Genomic DNA, 19,349 nt, shown 5'->3' with positions numbered 1-19,349 from the left:
TAAGCTCGAAAGATAACTCCTTAAAGGATATAAAAGATAACTGGTGAAAAATATGATTAAATAATAAAAAAAAAAAACTATCGAGTACTGACATTTATTATGAAGAAATTGAAACCGGTCAACAATATAAAGCCAAGATCATTTTTTATTTCATATAAATAATTTTCTCTGAAAATTGCCAATATCGAGGAACTCTTAATAATTCCATATATAATGATGAATATTTTATATATAATTTACAAAAATTAAGTATAATATTCATAATATAATTAATCTAATAGTTTTCTAATTACCTTTTAATTGTGAAATTATGTATATATATATATAGTTTTTTTTTGTACTGTATTTCTCTTTATAATATAATTACCTCAGAATCATCTATGTCATCCGTCAGGCCGTTGAAAGTATTCCTTGACCATCCGTTGGAATGACTTGATGACGTCACCTCCGACCCTGGAACAACCATCACACATATATATAGACACAAACACACACACACATATATATTTATTAAGATTGTTAAAATAATAGATATGTTTACGAATCATAAGCAATACACAAAACAACTTTCATTCTATTTCCCTAACAGCATTCTATTAACAAACTATCAAAGAAACTAAGGAACCAATTAAGCTGTTTTCTCATACAATAAAATAATTAAACCCATACATAATAAATCCTATTAAAAATATAAAGCATACTGTTATTATAAATTTCCTTGTCATATAATATATATGTATACCAGAGGTCTAGACAAAGTGGTTTAAAAAATTTTGTATGGAAAATCGTTTATTACCATTACAACCGGATGAACCGGAAGAACCGGATGAATTAGACGACACAGGCTTCACAACCGTCTTAGTGTTTGGTATTCTGAAATTGAAATTAATAACAATATAATATCACATAAAAACGTCGAAACGTCCAATGAGTCAAGATAGAAAACGTAAACAGGATACACAAATGTATAAATTATGACATCTTTGATTGGTTGTAAAATATCTTTATGAGTGTTAGCGAACAATTATGGAATTTTATATTATAAATAAGAAATACACGAAATGTTACTGTTCCTTTACAATAAGAAACATATTTAATTTAATATATATATATATAATATCTCTCGTTGATTATTCCGCCAAATCTTATTTTTAATATTAACAAAGTATTTCTTTTCACGTTAATTTAATTTTCACAAATCTGTATGGCATTCCTTTCGAGACGGTCCCACAATTAATAATCAAGCCTCATGACCTTTTGTCCGTAGACAGTAACAGCGCTAAGCGATTCGAAATTGAAATTAAAGAAATAGAAATTTCTTTTACACACACACAGACACACGCACGCACGCACGCACGCACACACACACACACACATATATATTATACAGACTCACTTGGATTCATTTGGTGGTCGTGGTGGTACAAACGCGTCCACCACCACTTGCTCTGTTCCTTTGATTTCAGCCCTACAGAAAGGACAACCCTGGCCCTCGGAATCCTGAAGCAACATAGTATAAATATAATAAAATAAAATTTAAATAAGCAATAGTATGAGTAGATTATTTGTAGTTATTACAATAAAAAGGGATTTTTATATTATGAAAAACTTCATTTATATATAAATCTATACAAATTTAATAGATTTAAACAAAACTTATAGTAGTGTTTGTTCGAAATATATAGCGATTAGTAGAACATCACTAACTAGCAAGGGAATGCGCGAGAGAGATAGCAATAGTAATCACATTTACGTGCGACAGAGATAGAGATAGTAACAATCAATTCTAAACCAGTATATCTGTGAGAGAGATGGCAATAGCGACAATCATTTCCTTATAAGTGTGCGTGATAGAGATAGCAATACTCACAATCTGCCAGGCTGTAAGGCATGGTGTACACAATAGATGTCCGCATGGTTCTATTCTAATGTCCTTGTCGTTTTCCGCACATATCTTGCACAGTTGAAATGTACTGCCTGAAATAAAAAAAAATCATTACAAAAAACCTGTTTTATTTAATATAAAACAAAGCAGTGTACAGATAGCAAAATACTTCATACAATAAGCATAAATCATTCAATTATATATATATATATATATATATATACATATACATATACATATACATATACATATACATATACATATACATATACATATATATATGTATATGTGTACGATTATTCTCATATACAATTTCTATTATGAAATTTTGTAAGCACTTAATACTATAGGATAATAAATAATGCACTTTACCCATTTCACAATAGAGTTCATATTGCTCCTGTGTCACTGTTATGTGATCCTCAGCCGGTGATATTATAGCACTACTGAGATCTGGGTTCGCGTCACGGCCGTCGGGATATAAGTAACTGGAAATTATATTATTAATACAAGTCTCTTCTTTAATGAAACTATTGAATAAAATGAGACCGTATACATTTCCTGGTGAAACACCCAATAATTTATTTCCCATTAAAAACTTAAAATATAAGTAATTTTAAATTGATCATAATGTTTGAGTTGAATGAAAATGGGACAGTTTTGATTAATAGGAAATTATTTAAGACTTTGTCATGTTTTTGATGTGAAAAGCTATGTTGTTGTGTGCTGACGTTGCTCTCTTAAATGCCTTAGTGAGACTTAAGTTAGCTATTCTTATGCCATGTTAGTGGACAGTTTTTTTGATATGAAGAAGATTATTATAATTTATTTATAAAATATTAGCAATATGTACTAAAGTATCCATAGAATGGAATTATGAGATTACATTGAGTTCTCTATGTGTGTATGTATGTGTATATATATATATATATATATTTAACTTACAATCCTTCTCTATAACCGTCCAGTAAAGCCTGAACCAGACTCTTGTTCTGTGGTATGGTCTGCAAGATCTCACCATCAACGGTCACATAACCTATGGCCCATTGACCCAATCTCGTACAAGATAATCTGAAAATATTTAATTTACATTAATTATCATGCTCTGTGTGTACAAGGAGAAAAAATAATAAAATCAACCTAGTTTTTCCAGGGTATATGTCTATTTTTTTTAATATATACACTTTTTGGTCAAGCAACGATATTTGCCCAAAGCTAAAATCGCTATTATGACAGTGAGATTCAGACACACAACTCCAAGTAGGTTTTATATTTTATTTACTTAAATGATAAAAAAAAATATCATCGTTTATCAAACATTTTACCAGCTATTTCAATTTTTATTAGACGAAATTTATTTTTTATATAACACAAAAGTAATTGAACCATTTTTCACCTAAAGACGTAGCTGCCGGCTTTATGTATGTATTTCTGCAGTCTAGCTTTGACTTCGTCGTACGTTAGGAACGCGACATAACCAGGATGGGTGACCGCTAATAGCTGCCAATTACGAAGAAGTGTGCTCCATGGCTGGAATAATCTGGAATCATGGAAATTATATTGAATTATTACTTACCTAATATATATATATATATATATTTCCTTCGGTAACATTGAAAATGAAACCAATTTTTTTTGGACGAAAGGAGAAAAATTACGTAAAAGATAATTTGTTAATTATAACAGTAAAATTAATTTCTTTAAACGAACAATAGTCAATAAAACTAAATTAAACAATGATATCAAAACAACCAGTCTCATGTATACAAAAAAATATATATATATATTTTTTTAATTAAAGATAACCGCTGCAGGTCGAAAAATATAAAGAGAGATTTAAATTTTGTATGCAGACATTTCCCTTTTGTTAGAACCTAAATGCGTGCGTCGTTGTGATAAAAATATTTTCAATGGGACACAGCGCCCCAAAAGAAAAGTTTAATAGCTGGCTGAGACTACAATACGCAGACAGTACAAATATACAAAAAATAACCAAAAAATGTCCAGGAAATATACAGAACTTTAAACAGTATCAAGGAGTTCGGAAACATGTTCTTGTAGTCGGCATTACATATATAATCCAACACTTAAAAGTTAAATCAAATATTTTCCTGCATACAAAACTCAAACTACTATTAGAAGTCAATAGAAAAGTTTTCTCAATAACTTTTTCAGAACTAAGTCTGAAGCGAGCGAAGAATCTTTCGTTATATAGGACTTCCTTCGTCTCAAACTTTACGTTCGTCTGCTTATTTTAAGCGATTTATATATGTAACAAAATATTAGCAATACACTCTACAAAAACTGTGATAGAAAATTTATAGACTTTTATTTAATTTAGTATAAATATCGTACAGGTAAACAATCTGGATTTATAGAAGCACTATCATTAAATTAGCGCACTAGCAGCGATGAATCAATTTGTATGAAAAATAGTGGCCATGAGACGATTATTTTTGTCAGCCACATTTAATTCTAGCAGATTGTCGTACGAATTGTACCTAGTTTCTAGTCTCTTGATTTTAGAACTAATGTTATGTGAGGGCATCAAATATAGTTGAAGGTTTAATCATTTTTATCCCACTCTCCCCTGAACTGACGGATCAGTTACCGCCATATAAGACGAAGCTAAGATATAACAAAGAAAAATTACAAAAATGTTGTTAGCATTTTTTTTGGACATGATTCTCCTTACCTCGTGAACACGTCAAATTCGAAGTTGGATATAAAATCGTTGCACGTGAGATCGATGGTTGTTTTCAACGCCATCGTCTCCAAGCCTGATGATAACGGATGGACATTGTTCAACTCCTCGCGGAACAGCTTCCACGGTACAAGGGTACTGTGAAGAAATATTAAATTATAACTAAAATGTACCAAGCAATATTAACTAAAATCACTTTCATATTACGTAAATTAAAGTCGTGGGTGGAGAGAAATTATAACTTACACTAGATTTGCTACATCCAAATCTTCCCCACCACGATAAATTCAGAAAAAAAAATCAAATAAATGTTTAAAAAAAATATGTAACTAAAGGCCTAAATAGGACAGAATAAAAACAAAACAATAGAAATGGTAAACAGGGAGCTTTGTGCTTGGAAACTTTTGTCTGGCAATGAAATGTTAACTTCAGTCCATTGTTGTTGAAGCGTAATGAGTTATAGAATATTAAATATATATGATATTAATATGTAGACGAAATTCAAATCAACCGACTTGAGACTGATTTTATTAATTTCACCATAATATATTAATATACATCATCATCAGCCTATCGGAGCCCACTCATGAGCAAAGGCCTCTTCTCACACGGAGAAGGTTAGAGCATTAATCACCACGCTTGCTCAAGACGGGTTGGCGATTTCAATCTTATAATTTGAAATTATAAGACCAGGTTTCCTGACGATGTTTTCCTTCACCGTCCGTCAGTGGTGTCTAAATACTCATAGAAAGTACATATGACTCGTAAAAGATCACATTGGTACTTGCCAGGTTTCGAACCCGCGCCCTCACGTATGAGAGACGGGCCTTTAACCTCCAGGCCACCACGACTTCTAATATATATCTCAGACATATTTCTTATACGAATCCTGTTAGAAAGAAATCTGTGCTTAATGTAAATATCTTTCTAAATTCCTTCATGTAACTAAAGTTATATTCAAACTACATAAAAAGTATAAGGTTCTCAAGCTCTCGGCGTAGGTTGGTGAGGCAGGATAAAAAAGCAATTTAATTTAATTTACACCGAATAGAAAGTATTTACACTTGTCAAGGTGAGACCTTAATTGGTTGTATTACGGTGTAAGGTTTCGCTGACATTATCACGATAATATGAAAGATCATGAAATATTTTGATCTATACACAGTTTATATATATTTATTTGACAGTAAAAATACTTATTTTGAAAAAGATTTTCGCATTTGAAAAATTTCGTTAGCGTCATATAAAATATTTTAAGATAGATTCTGAAATTTTCAAATCTAAACAGATTTAGATAATTCTTGATTGTTATTCTAATTCTAATGTTATAAGTTTATTTGTTATGAAAATGAAATGAAAATTTTCTTTAGTAAATCAAATATCACGTAAGTTATTTATTCTCTTGATATTAAGATTTTAGATATCAAAATTTCAAATAATCAAATCCAAAGTAACCACAATATACTGGATTATAATTAATCTATAACATTTCCTCTGTTTTGCTAAGTTTTGTTAAAAAAAAATCATATTTTTTTTTTTTAGAGCTGTGTGAAAAAACCAAGCTTTTCCCTAGATCATTAAGGATTAGGTACTATATATTGTAATAAAGAAAAAAAATTAATAGCTATACATTGAATTCGTCAATAGTAATGTCAAAGCTAGAATCTGATTAACAATTTTTTAATATATTTTTGTCCTGTCAGTTATCTATATTACTACCTTTGAAAAAATGAGTCATTGGAATGATTCAGTTCAAAAGAAATGATAGTAACAATTATTATAATGAAAATAAACGTAAAAAATACTGGATCGATTAATTAAATTTGATCACTAGACTCGCATCGGAATAATGAAAGGACATTTTGATTATTTTTTGTTTTGTTACCATTCTTGTTAATAAATATCTCTTTATATGATATTGTACTTAAATTCATTTATTAGTTACATTAAAGTTTTTATATACATAAATATATATATCAAGTTTCGCATATAATAATCAAACGATAAGTTTACAAACATTGCTTATATAAACATATATAGATGGATTGAAATAGGCTGTAGGTATTTTTATGCAAATTTTAATTTGGTTGCATTCAAGGCCAGACTGGATAGACTGTTAGTGAGATAGTGCGTTCACTACACACACACATAGACATACACACACACACACATGCATACATACACACACACTCGCATGCATACATATATATATATATATACGTCTAAATATGCTGCATAGAGACACTAAGACACTCATAAACTCTAGCAATACTTAACCATAATATCGTTTAGTTCACGCTGCCAATGAAAAGGCACTTGTGCGGAAACAAAAGGTATCAGATAACAATAGCTGAACCTCGCTGGTGAGTATGTACAGTGTGAAAATCGTATACATCCGTACACGATTTAGGTGAAGGGAAACTTACTGAGACATTGAGACGCAGAGTAGGAAACGACTGTGAAATGCGGTGAGGACAAAAAACTGAATAAAATAATATTAATTTTAAATCTGATATTGCAGCTATATTTTTATATCAAAGTATAAGTATAGGACTGAATTTGAAAAAAATATCTAATATACCTTAATTATACCTTCTATATACCTTAATTATATATATACTACATGTCAGATTTATGCATCTTCCGCCTCTTACAATAATGTATCTTATCATTTTTGATTTTCTTGTTTAAACTAACTATCCCATAAGACAACCTTTTGTATACTTTTTTTTTTTTATTTATTGTAAAAAACATTTTCATTATTATCTTAATAAGACTAGATAGATCAACCTAATATTTCAGCTAATCGTTTGACTGAGAAAAAAAATATATAAATATCTAGGCTGACATGATAAATAAGGATTTTCGTTAATATTATTCAATTTTCTTCATAAAATTTTAATTTTATTTTCGTCTAATTATTACTTAGACTATAAAAAAAAACTATTATAATCTTTTAAGTAAAGATACCATAATTTTAATTAACGCTATATCCCTTTATCTTCAATATATTGTTCAACACTTATTTTAACCCCGATTAAGTTATCGTAATTCAAAGAAATGATGCTTTGATATTTTATGTTGAGGCTATTAAAAAAATAAATATTATAAACTGAATATAATTCTAATAAAGACACTTGAATGAGAATACATTTAACAATAATTTCGACCGTGTCAGAGGTCGGATATAAGCCACCGCTTGCTTTCAAATTAGCTAGCATATATACTCGTATACCCACTTAAGACGCAAACACCATTAACCTATATGGGAAATGTTGGTGAAGATGAAATTGTAGGTCAATTATATTTATATAAGAACATTGTCATTAGAGTATATTGTTACGTTTTATATATAAGGTTAATTTCTTTTCAATGTACAGAATTAAGTAAGGCGTTGTTTCTAGACCTCGCTCGCGACGACCTAGTTAGACATTTGGAGCCCGAGTTAGTTTTGAACTTTGTCTTCTCGTACGAAAGTTTCATGTTGTCACTACAACCTCACCTTTGTCTTACTGATACTGTTGCGAGCCAATTAATTTGTTACATTACAGTTTGTTTACTTTGTCATATAAATTTTAGATATTTTCAAATTAAATTTCAAATTAACTGAAACTTTTATTATAATCCTAACTGATTTTGAGGCCGAGACATTTTTTAGATTACAGAGCTTTAAAAAGCGGACTGTTAGAAGGCTTACAGGAGCCACGTGACAAACGGAACCCCAAGTTTATTGCCAGTATTAAAATTCAAACTAATCCACCTATACATAAACCACAAAATATATTTAAAATACATAATGTACACTGTCCAAATGTGGTATGGTTTTGCGAAACTCTTTTGTTGTTATATATATGGACGTTCGATATGACTGTTTGTCACGATTCTAATACGTTTATGGTGTTGGTTCGGATTGCTTTAGCGAGTGAGTTAGTCACACTATTCAGAATGCAGATACCTTCAACGTTAATATTAGTGGTTGGATAATAATTACAGAATACTGAATAAAACAAATATTTTTCTGTTTTACTAAGATTTTTTCTTATTACTATGATTACTGTTGATGATAAGAACCGAAACGTCTAAAAATACAAAAAAAAAAGCGTAGTAAATACGAAAATATTAGTTTAATTTAAATGAACACTCGCGAAAATCTTAAATCTCATTACAGAATACTACTTCTATACTAATAATATTATAAAAGAGATAAGTTATTGTCCGATTCAATATAGATGTCTTTAGTGAGATGTATCTTAATATCAGAATAACATACGGGTTATAGTTTAACCCGCAATCCTGAATTCCAGTTGAAACTAAGGTCAAAATTGTGTTTTGTATGAAGTCACGTCAAACAGACATTAGATGTCGCTGGTGGTTGGTTAAAATATTTAATTTTTAGACCCAATTACAAAATCCTCGCAGATAAAAACGAGGATAAAAATTAATATCTATTATGTAAGTAGTGTAATGGGGTGATAAAAAAATAAGAGGATTTCTTAATTAATATTGTAAAAAAGCTCAGTTTTGAAATGAGAAAAAAACAATTTCTGGTTTGAGAGTTTTTTCCTGGTCAATTCAATTGAAATATCGTATGGCTAAAAATCGATATAAAAAATCATAGGGCCGGTGGCCCTTACCCCGTTCCCAACCTTTCCTCCCTTACTCCCTTTCCTCAACAATCAAGGTCGGCAACGCACCCGCAACATCTACGTTACGGATGTCCATGGGCGATTGTCACTACTGCCCATCAAGTAGGCCGTCTGCTCGTTTGCCACGTTTCACATAAAAAAAATATTCAAACAAGCTTTTATCCTACGCGTTTCCTCCGTCTTGTTCATTGGGAAGTCATTAACACGTGCTAGTGAGTACTTAGTAGTGGTTTTGGAAGTTTGTTTGTCATCATTCCATACCATACCTGTTTGTTTAAAATGTATGAAGTATTTTAAAACATCACTCATATGACTATATTTTGGAATCGCGACTTCACTCGCATGTTTAAATATAACATAGTATATTAAAGTTTTTCAGACAAAAAAACTATTTTATTTCTATACTAACTACAAATACAGACATTAATTTAGCGTAGTTTTGGCAATATTTAACAAGTTCAAGGTTTAGAACGAAGGCAGTTGGATGCCATTGATGAATTTGTTTCCTTACAACTATATAGATAAAGAAAAACAAAGATATCTGAATACGATACTTAAAGAAAATGTTGAGCAAACTCCATGGAAAATTTTCCATATTTTAACAGTAAATCTGTATAGTTCCTAAGATAATGGCTTTAACCTCTAATATTATAGAATATCCAAGTCTAGTTTGGTACCAAAATTTTTATTTATTTATGTTTGTGCCTCCAGATAACCCTATAGAAAATAAGCTCTTACTTCACGAATGACTCTTCTAATATTTCAATATTAAACTCGGTAAGTTATATCAACAACAATAACAATACAACCACCGTGATCATACAGAAGCGAAACAACAGAATTAATTTCGACCAAATATAACTTATAGGGGTGTACAACAATTATTTAGATTTACATATTAAAAACTGAAGTTATACTAAGAAAAAACTTCTTTACAATGACTGAAACTAAGTTCGTATACTATGCGTTTTTTAGTATTTTATATCTATATAGTCCCGACGTTTTTTTCCCGACGTTCCTTTACATCAACCGTGATCACGGGTACATGGGTTGAAAGTGTATGTACAATACCCCTTAAAAACATCCACAATTTCCTCCAAAAATACAAATATATGTACGAATTATGTTTATATTTCAAGGAATTGAAATATAAGGAATTCTTCGACTGGAGCAGGTTTCAAACGGTAAGTTAGCTACATTTATATACTATAATACATATCAATTATTCATTAAGCCTTGAAATTCAATATAACTACAATAAACATATAGAAATTAATATATAAATTCGATATATGTTAACCTATGATGAAACTAGTGTTATTCGGATTGACGAGGTGACCTCGTCTGCCCGTGATCACGGTTGCTGCAAAGTAACCGAAACGTCGGGATTATGTAGTTTTTAAATAATAAAATCCGCGTAGTAAATCCGAATAACACTAGTTTCATTTAAATGAATACTCGCGAAAATCTTAGATCTCATTATGTTAACCTATGACAAAAACTAGTTCTGTATATAGATTTACAATTTACATACACAAAATCTTATCACGCATTCATTCACTAAGTACTTAATAAAATATTTAACATATAAAATAGTCGAACTTATGACTAAAGAAAACAAATTTTTCATCATCAAATCAGATTGGAATTAAACAAATCTGTTTAATTTGAAAAAAAAAAAATATTAAGTGCTACAAGTATCCGGTGACCCAATTTCATCAAAAGCCTCCTACTGAACCCTCAGGCCACAATAGTACGATTCAATTAGATCTTTAATTAACTAACTTTATTTTTAGATAGGTTTTGTATTCTGTGACCTAGCTTCTTGTTTACTTGACATTTATAAATTTATTAAATTTAATGTCAAATGCAGAAATCTGTATATATATTTATCTATTACTCATTATTAATACGAAAACGACGTACAAAAGAATGTAACAGGAAATGATTCAATTTTACAATGTATTGCCTCAGTGTATAAAACAGAAGGCTTTCATAGAACGTATGTATGTACGAAAAACATGACTTAAATTAAAAAAAAAAGTATAGATATGTCTGAATAATATTAAACTATTGCGTTTAATTGAACGTCATAAAAATTTTATACTGTCATAAATAATTACAATTTTAATCTTTTTACAATTAAAAATATATTTATTCAAAATTCTGTTATGATGTTTAATTCATTTTTATATACATATATATTAATCGATATATATATATATATATATGTTCACTTTTAATAATGTCAACACTGCGCTGTAATTTTTTTCATACACTTCGACATATCCTTTGACTGACATGTTTTTATAGATCACATCGAGACTGTCCATTTTGTTGTATGATTAATTTTAATATCAAATATATAACAAATTGTGAATATGTCATGACTATAAATGAGCGTCTGAATGACATGAAAATCCGAGTGACAAAATCTGTTAGGTTTATATGTTCACCATGTTACAAATTTTTACTAAAGGAAAAAAATAAACATTAAAAGAGCAGAATTTTGAAATACATTTTATATATACAAACATACACATGTATATGTATGTATATATATATGAGAGTAAAAAAAAACACAAAACTACTTCATAAATACTAATAAGTTTATTGTAAATTTCATTAATCTGGGTCTGTATGTTAATAGGCAGAGCCACCAAACGTAATCAACATTGCTTAATGAGATCACGGAAGACAATTACTTTTGAGTGACATTCAATTACTATAGCTATTGTAATTATTTTATTTCGTATTCAATTCAATTCAATACAATCCAATCAATTTATTTATATGACATAAAAAAATTGCATTATTCGATTATATATAAAACATTATTTAATGTTATTCATATTAAGGGAATAAATAATTTAGAATATGCCTGGGATATATGCTTTGTTACTAAGCTTATATGTATTTGATTTTTTTGTGACAATTTTTTATTTAAATATTTATTTTTCGCATGTGCACATCGCAACAGAAAAGATTAATTTTAAATTTCAATGGTTATTACGTTTACAATCTATATAAGTTTGTCCACAAACACATTTACCTAGCTATTATTTCTATATATACTAGGAAACAGGAAACTATTTATTTTTACAAAGAGTAATATATATATGAAGTAGAAAAGATCCACTAAAAAAATAACTTCTTTAGAAATCAAAGACATTTCCTCAAAAATTTCACAATGAAAAAAATAAACATCCAAAATCTAATTTTAAGGACTGTTAAAAAATATTTCAGTACCAAAAAATAAAATAAAACTTCCTATCGAGAGATAAAATTTCTTAATATAAAACTATTATCAGCTAACCCACTGCTCTGTTGGAGGTAGTTTTAAATTTCTCATGATGTGACATCCGAACACTTGCAACCAGAGACCCTATACAACGAAACGCCAAACATCATTAGACTGTTACACGAATCACCATGCAGCTTGAGTCTTATGTAGTTTTTTGATAGCATAGATGGAATTTACCACCTTTATTACCTATTAACAAGCGTAGTTAAACTGAAAACGAGTAGTTAGCAGTTTAAAATTTATATAAAAACGTTGATTACAACGTGAAATAAAATCTTATTTAGAAACAGAAACTGCAAACTCGGAGTAAGGTTTGATGAGTTTAGAGAAATTGATTTCTTAAATATAATACAATTGTTTGTTTTTGAAGATCTATTTAGGCTATTTTAAAGTCTCATATACGTAATTTATTGTCTACCTGTATTGACAATTTGCGATAGTTACTGGGAGCTCGTTAAAAATATTGGCCAGGTTAAATTTCACTCATAATTATCCGTTCGAATAGACTTAAATGTAATCGTATTGACCTAGAGTTTTATATAAAAAAAGCTATTTCGTTTGTTGAGATAATTTGTAAACTAGTAATAAAATCGAAATCTAAAATAGCAGCAAATGCGATAATTGTCGTAAACATGACAGTGCCATCAATTTTCCTTTAACTTTAGTACGAGTTATCGTCAAATAAAATAGCTGTAGTATCAAAGTTGGTAATATAAACTTCTGAAATAAGATTATGTGTCAACGAAAAACTACCAAACTGTCCGTATTTAACGTTACAATATATCGTTGATTGAAACTGTATCTAAAAGAAGCTTTAATATCGTCTTTATGTTAAGTGAGTAGTATATGTATATAATATATACAGTTGAAACCTTTGCATTATATTTACTTATATTTTAATTCTAATTTCTATATATTATATAATGTGAACACCATGTATATATGAATCTGAACATAAAATGTGCACTAAGGTCATTGCACCTGTGACTTTTGTATAGTGCTGTATAACGGCTTAGCTATTAATTGATCCGGCTCTGCTAGCTTCTTTATAACTGTACTCAGCTATGTTTTATGTATGTGTGTCTGTTGCACTAGCTTGTATAGTTGTTACGAAAACTTTCTTATAAATTATATGACACTGAGAAATATTTACTTGTAACCTAATCTAACCAATCCGGTACAAAAAATAAGGTATGAACTACAATAACTACATTAGTGACCAAATTATATCAATCTGTTTCGTAGGTTGTATGAAATAGAAACAAACACACATCAACTGTTTATGTCGTAGCACAGCACACTTAATAGGAGTTTTGTATCGTCAATCGACTAACTGACAGTTTCAACGTTTCTCACAATAAAAACATTCGTAAAAAGCATTCACTTGGTTACATACATTTGAAAATGACAAGTTATGTCAATAGTCCTACGTCTTGAAAAACTATATTCTCTGTTACGACTCACAGGATTCATGTAAAAATAAGTTTTGACATTTTACTGTAATTAATAAACAAACACACAACAGAAATCCAATCGAAATAATACCTTCCTTCCTTCTAATACTAAATATATGATATATTAAACAGAAAACATAGCACTATTTACATTAACTGCAATCTGAATTACTTTATTAAAAAAAATATATATTACGGAACAAATAATTCCATGTGGCTATTGTTGTCTGCACTGCGGAACCCCAAAATAATGATCTCCTTTGAAAAAGCTATATCAATGTGCAGCGCCGCTGGGGGAAAGGACTGCACTTACACAGCAATTATTGAACCTCAATTGTTTCCGCGTACATAGTTAGGGTTTGAATGTTTTAGCACCCTAAATAACTCCGTTACGTCTGAATTGTTCTAGAATATATATATTTTTCATTTATTCCTTCACTTATAAAACTTACTCTATTTTTTTGTAAACATCAAAGGCTATTAAGAGACGACAATAAGATTATGGAAAACGATTTTTTTTTAGATGAATAAAATTTTAATATACCATTTTAAAATGACAACCAAAAAGACACAAATAAGATTTATTTAATATGTCACTCATATAACTTTAAACATTATAGTATCAACGTAGGTTATTGAATGTGGGACAACAAACGCTTCGTATGTATTGTGACAATACGGTCGCGTGGTAAACTTACTAACCCGATCAGAATTCGCAGTAAAATATTTTATAAATTTAAATATTAACAGTACTTTTTTTATGTTTACAATAAATTGGGCGATGCTACACGAAGACGGTGAAAAATCAGGTTTCGAGATCGTGAAATCAAAATGCCAACAAAAAAAAAAGTCTACCATTATTTGTATAAAAAATGGTGTCCAGACTTCATTACTATACTTGGGAGGTCATTAAACTAATTAAATTCGAAAATATTTTAGTTTAATCCATAACCTTGATATATATATATATATAGGTACTTATGAATATTTACTCATATAGGAACTTATTGAAACTTGAACTCTGATTATTTACAAATTATAATCACCTAAATCATATCAAAAATTTTGTGTTAATATAATTAAAGCGAACGAATGCACTTTTTAATTCCACTAATATAACAAACGCAAAATATATCTGTCTATAGATTGATTTGTGACAGTTTTAGAAACAAAAGTTTCTAGGAAAAAATACCATTGGAATATTTACAACTGTCTGACTAACAATTGCCTTAAATTCGGCATTTTAATTAACAACATCATTTTAATTATTGTTGTCGTATTTCGCTTCACAGACAACACTCTTTACAATTCAGAATTCAAACTCGACCTTTAGGATAAATGGCATGTTATGAAAAAAGTTACAAGATAAAAATAATCATGAAATAAAAATACCGAATAGGGGAAAACTGATCGCCTTTTGTTTCGACGCAATCGGTTAAAATTTCAATTCCAACTGGAAAATTCCTAAGTGCTAACAAAAATATGTGTATCTAAAATAGTTTATAGTACATAGTACTTATTATTTATTAATTTATAATATATACACAACGAAATATGTACTTTAAATGAAATTATTAAATATGTTGTAAAAGAATATATTGATGAAGACATTATTTCTGTTACTTGTAGGATACAAATGTCTTTGTTAATTCAAAAAGATATATTTAATAATTAACAATATCTGTCTATAGAGAGACGAAACTTCTCAGCATCCCATGGATTCACCGTGCGGGTGCCGGGTCCATCGTTGCAGGGACAGAAGCTTCAACAGTGCCTGGGAATTGCGACTCAGGTGTTAGTTTAAGAGGCCTACCTAACTTGAGTTAAACTCCCACCTCCACTGTCCAAAAAAATCTCACTACTTAACCAAATTTGAAACGAAATTTACTTTTTACATTCCAAATTTCGTATCTGCTTTAACGAAACCTGGTTGGTACCTTAGTACAACGTTTTATAACCGAACTGGACATCGATTGTTTTGAGTTAATTAAAATTTGAACTATCCGTGTTGAGTTGAGGGTAATACATTAAGGACTAAGGTTAAATATATTAAATTAAGATTTTGATTAAGTTTATCTTTTATTTCTTGTTATTACGTAGTGAAATGTTTGATAGTATTTCTTATTTATTCCACCAAAAGTTCGGACCTTTCTCTTTTACAAGGCGATCGAATAAAGATATTTTTTAAACCGTTTATAATAATCGTTATATTTTAAAGAACAGAAAGATTATTACAATTTTAACTATAGGGGTCGACCGCTTTCCACTGCTTTGACACTGGAATGTTGTATTAATGCCTTACATTATATTGTATTTAATATAGATACATATTTGTTAAACGAAATTCCATAAAACCATTAACAATCAAATTTCGGTTTAAATCATTGAAAACACATATATATTTTCAATATTAATCAAATATGTATTTTATGAAAAATAAATTAAAATGCTCGCGGTATATTTCGTGTTCAAAAAAAATAAAATTTTTAAGTGAAAATTATAAACCCTTATTATATATATATAATATTTTTTCCTCGAACATATTGTATTCAATTAAAAAAAACCCGCAAAACACGAAATCAATTTCATCCCCTACATTTTCAATTCTAGACAATGGCCCTAATGCGTTTCGCGACGATTGACGGTAATTAAAATGAGAGCGTGTAGTTTCTTTGTACAAGTTATTTATGAACAGCCAGTGGGATAGTAATTATCTAATGGAAAAAAATATATATATATACATATATATATAAAATTGGTTTCCTCATAAATTTTCCAAATAATAGCAAAATGGTTTCACGAAAGCTTCATGATTTAAACGGACGACTCGAAACCTTCTGGGAAAATTTCTTATTTTCGTACCAACAGAGCCACAAACATGTGCCGCAATTACGCCAAAGAAATATTTGGTGGAAACAAAATTTAGCCTGGGGCTATACGTAATTTTAACAAGCGATTACGTGTATAATAAATTATATTATTTAGGTTAATTCGTTCAAAAAATCCTACGTACTTTGTAATTTTGGAGAAGAATAAATTCATAAAACAATTGGCCTGATGTATTGAGAGAATCCGAGAGAGAGCAAATCAAATCTTCGCCATCGCTACAGTTAGAAATCAGTGATATTCTTTGTACTTGACCTTTCAAATCCACTCCACACAAATGGAATTCCCAAAGGATGAAATTCTCAAAAGAATGACTTTGTACCTCACTGATTTAATTTTAATATCAATTATAATGCAATGATCACTTTACTCAGTTTTGGCCTAAAATCTCAATAAATTTTAAGTATTCGACGTAATAGTATACTATAGAAAATATAAAATAAAAATCTCGTCACATAGCCAAGCATCATATAAGAGAAAAATAGTGATAAAAATAATAAAATGATAAAAAAAAAATTTAAATCACAAATGATTATTTATTAAGATAAACAATTATACGTTTCTATAAAATTTCAAAAATTCACATTTACATATTGTTAGTTGTTTGGTGCTTCGTTATCTTATAAAAATATTTTAATATTAAGTAATGAAATTATTTAATAAATATGCAATTATATATTAAAATAATTTTTGGCACATTTGTGTGTATGTTAGTCCGAAAGTGTCCGTTCAGCTCCATCAACGTCTCTAAATTCTTGGGCTTCGGTTAACAAATGATGTATCTATTTAATTGAATAATCAAAATAGCGATTAAAAAGAAATCTTTGAAATATAATATCCATATAGTTCGTTTTTATTCGATCCATAATGTTATATCCCTGATTAAATTCCATGTTAAAATAAGAAGGTGGTAGAGCCTAGCTGCGGTCAAGTTACTACAGCATAGGCTGGCTCGACAGGGATAGTACCCTCTTACAGTAGATCGGCGTGAAATTGCCTTTAATGGCTGCGTTTCGTCCGATAAGTGAGAGAGCCGGCTGCCCTTTCCCTGTTCTCACCCCTCCCTTTCCCTCAACAATCAAGGTTGGCAACGCATCCGCAACAGAGATGTTGCGCTAGTCCAAGGGCGACGTTGACTACTGCCCATCAAGTAAGTCATCCGCTCGTTTGGCACCTACCCCATAAAAAAAAAATTGGCTTGGATATTTTCTACAATAAAAATTCATATGGATAGCTTTATTTACCGAATCGAATCCAGTAAAAGCACTGTTATAATTGGAGAAGCAAAAGATATTATACATTACGAAGGTTGTACATGCCAATCTTTGTCGCGTTTTTATTTTATTTTCTATTTGAAATCAAATTAGTGTATAACATGAACGTTGCTATTATCTCAAAACCATAAGAATTCGAACATTCAATTCGCAAAAATGTTATATTTATTTTTAAACACATTTCAGTTGTTTTTCTGATAAAAATATTTTCAATCAACTCGTATGAAGATATTATACCCTCCTAGGAAACAATCTTTTCAGATCTGTTTCGTTCAACGTAGGTGTGATTTGAGAAACAACGTAATTATAACAGCTATGCAAAATAAATTTTATACTGCTCTAGATATTTAAATACTCCGGTTAAACTAATATATGTATGCCTTAAAGAAGTATTTATATAGTAGGTACAATAATAATAAAAAAGTGGTTAAAATTACCCTGAGGAACACTAGAAGTTTGTATGACCAACAATTATATGAGGTTGCAAATTTTTTTAGACGTATAGTTAACATATTAATTGCGGTTTTTCTTACACTTAGAATTAACTGTTACGACTACGGCTTTTGGTAGATATAAAATGATTTAATGATTTTTTGTAGCGTTAAATCGTTTTAGAAGTAATGAGGTTATTACTTAAAAAAACATATACATGCATATATATTACTAGCAATTGTGTGATTTGCTCTAAATCTCATTAGCTTCATAAAATTAATAACATAAAATTATATAAGGTTTTACGAGTATCGTAATACAGTTTTACTTTTCACTTAGAATTATTTTGTTTGACGAGTAGTTTGAAGGCAAACAAAATTATTTAGAAAGTTTGAAAATCAGCATTAAAGTTTTACCACTCGAGATCTTTCCTGGAAGGAAGTTTGTAAATTTTAGTAAAATTTGTATTAGAGGTCTTGTTATATACTATTTTTATTCTGAGTCTGAAAATAATTCAAGTATTTTTTTATTTTTAATAGCAGTATATTTAATAAGAATATATGTATAATATATATATCGATAAAGGTATTTATGAATTTTGGTTACTTTAGTGTAACCTAACTAAACCTAACCTAACATTCAAAGCGAGTCCACAGGACTGCGGGTAGTTTCGTAAAAGAAAAACTATTTGGAGGATTAAAATTTGAACATACCTTTTAAAGGTTCACATAATGATTTTTGGTCTCAAAAGCAACACTTTTTTA

General features: G+C 29.4%; 1 protein-coding gene across 2 annotated transcripts in view; it reads right to left on the bottom strand.

Moving 5' to 3' along the window:
- Positions 1-19,349, bottom strand: part of LOC116775611 (E3 ubiquitin-protein ligase CBL) — a 37,009-nt gene that overhangs the window by 6,016 nt on the left and 11,644 nt on the right. For both annotated transcript variants that reach the window (XM_061525107.1, XM_061525109.1), the window contains exons 2-9: positions 4,581-4,727; positions 3,282-3,425; positions 2,831-2,956; positions 2,258-2,373; positions 1,871-1,977; positions 1,397-1,500; positions 797-873; positions 368-453 (exon numbers count right to left, since the gene is read on the bottom strand). In XM_061525107.1, coding sequence (XP_061381091.1) covers positions 368-453; positions 797-873; positions 1,397-1,500; positions 1,871-1,977; positions 2,258-2,373; positions 2,831-2,956; positions 3,282-3,425; positions 4,581-4,727 — 907 coding nt within the window. The remainder of the gene's footprint in view (positions 1-367; positions 454-796; positions 874-1,396; positions 1,501-1,870; positions 1,978-2,257; positions 2,374-2,830; positions 2,957-3,281; positions 3,426-4,580; positions 4,728-19,349) is intronic.

This window comes from Danaus plexippus, chromosome 27, assembly GCF_018135715.1.
Source record: "Danaus plexippus chromosome 27, MEX_DaPlex, whole genome shotgun sequence".
NCBI lineage: Eukaryota > Metazoa > Arthropoda > Insecta > Lepidoptera > Nymphalidae > Danaus > Danaus plexippus.
This window is presented reverse-complemented; position numbering and strand designations above follow the sequence as displayed.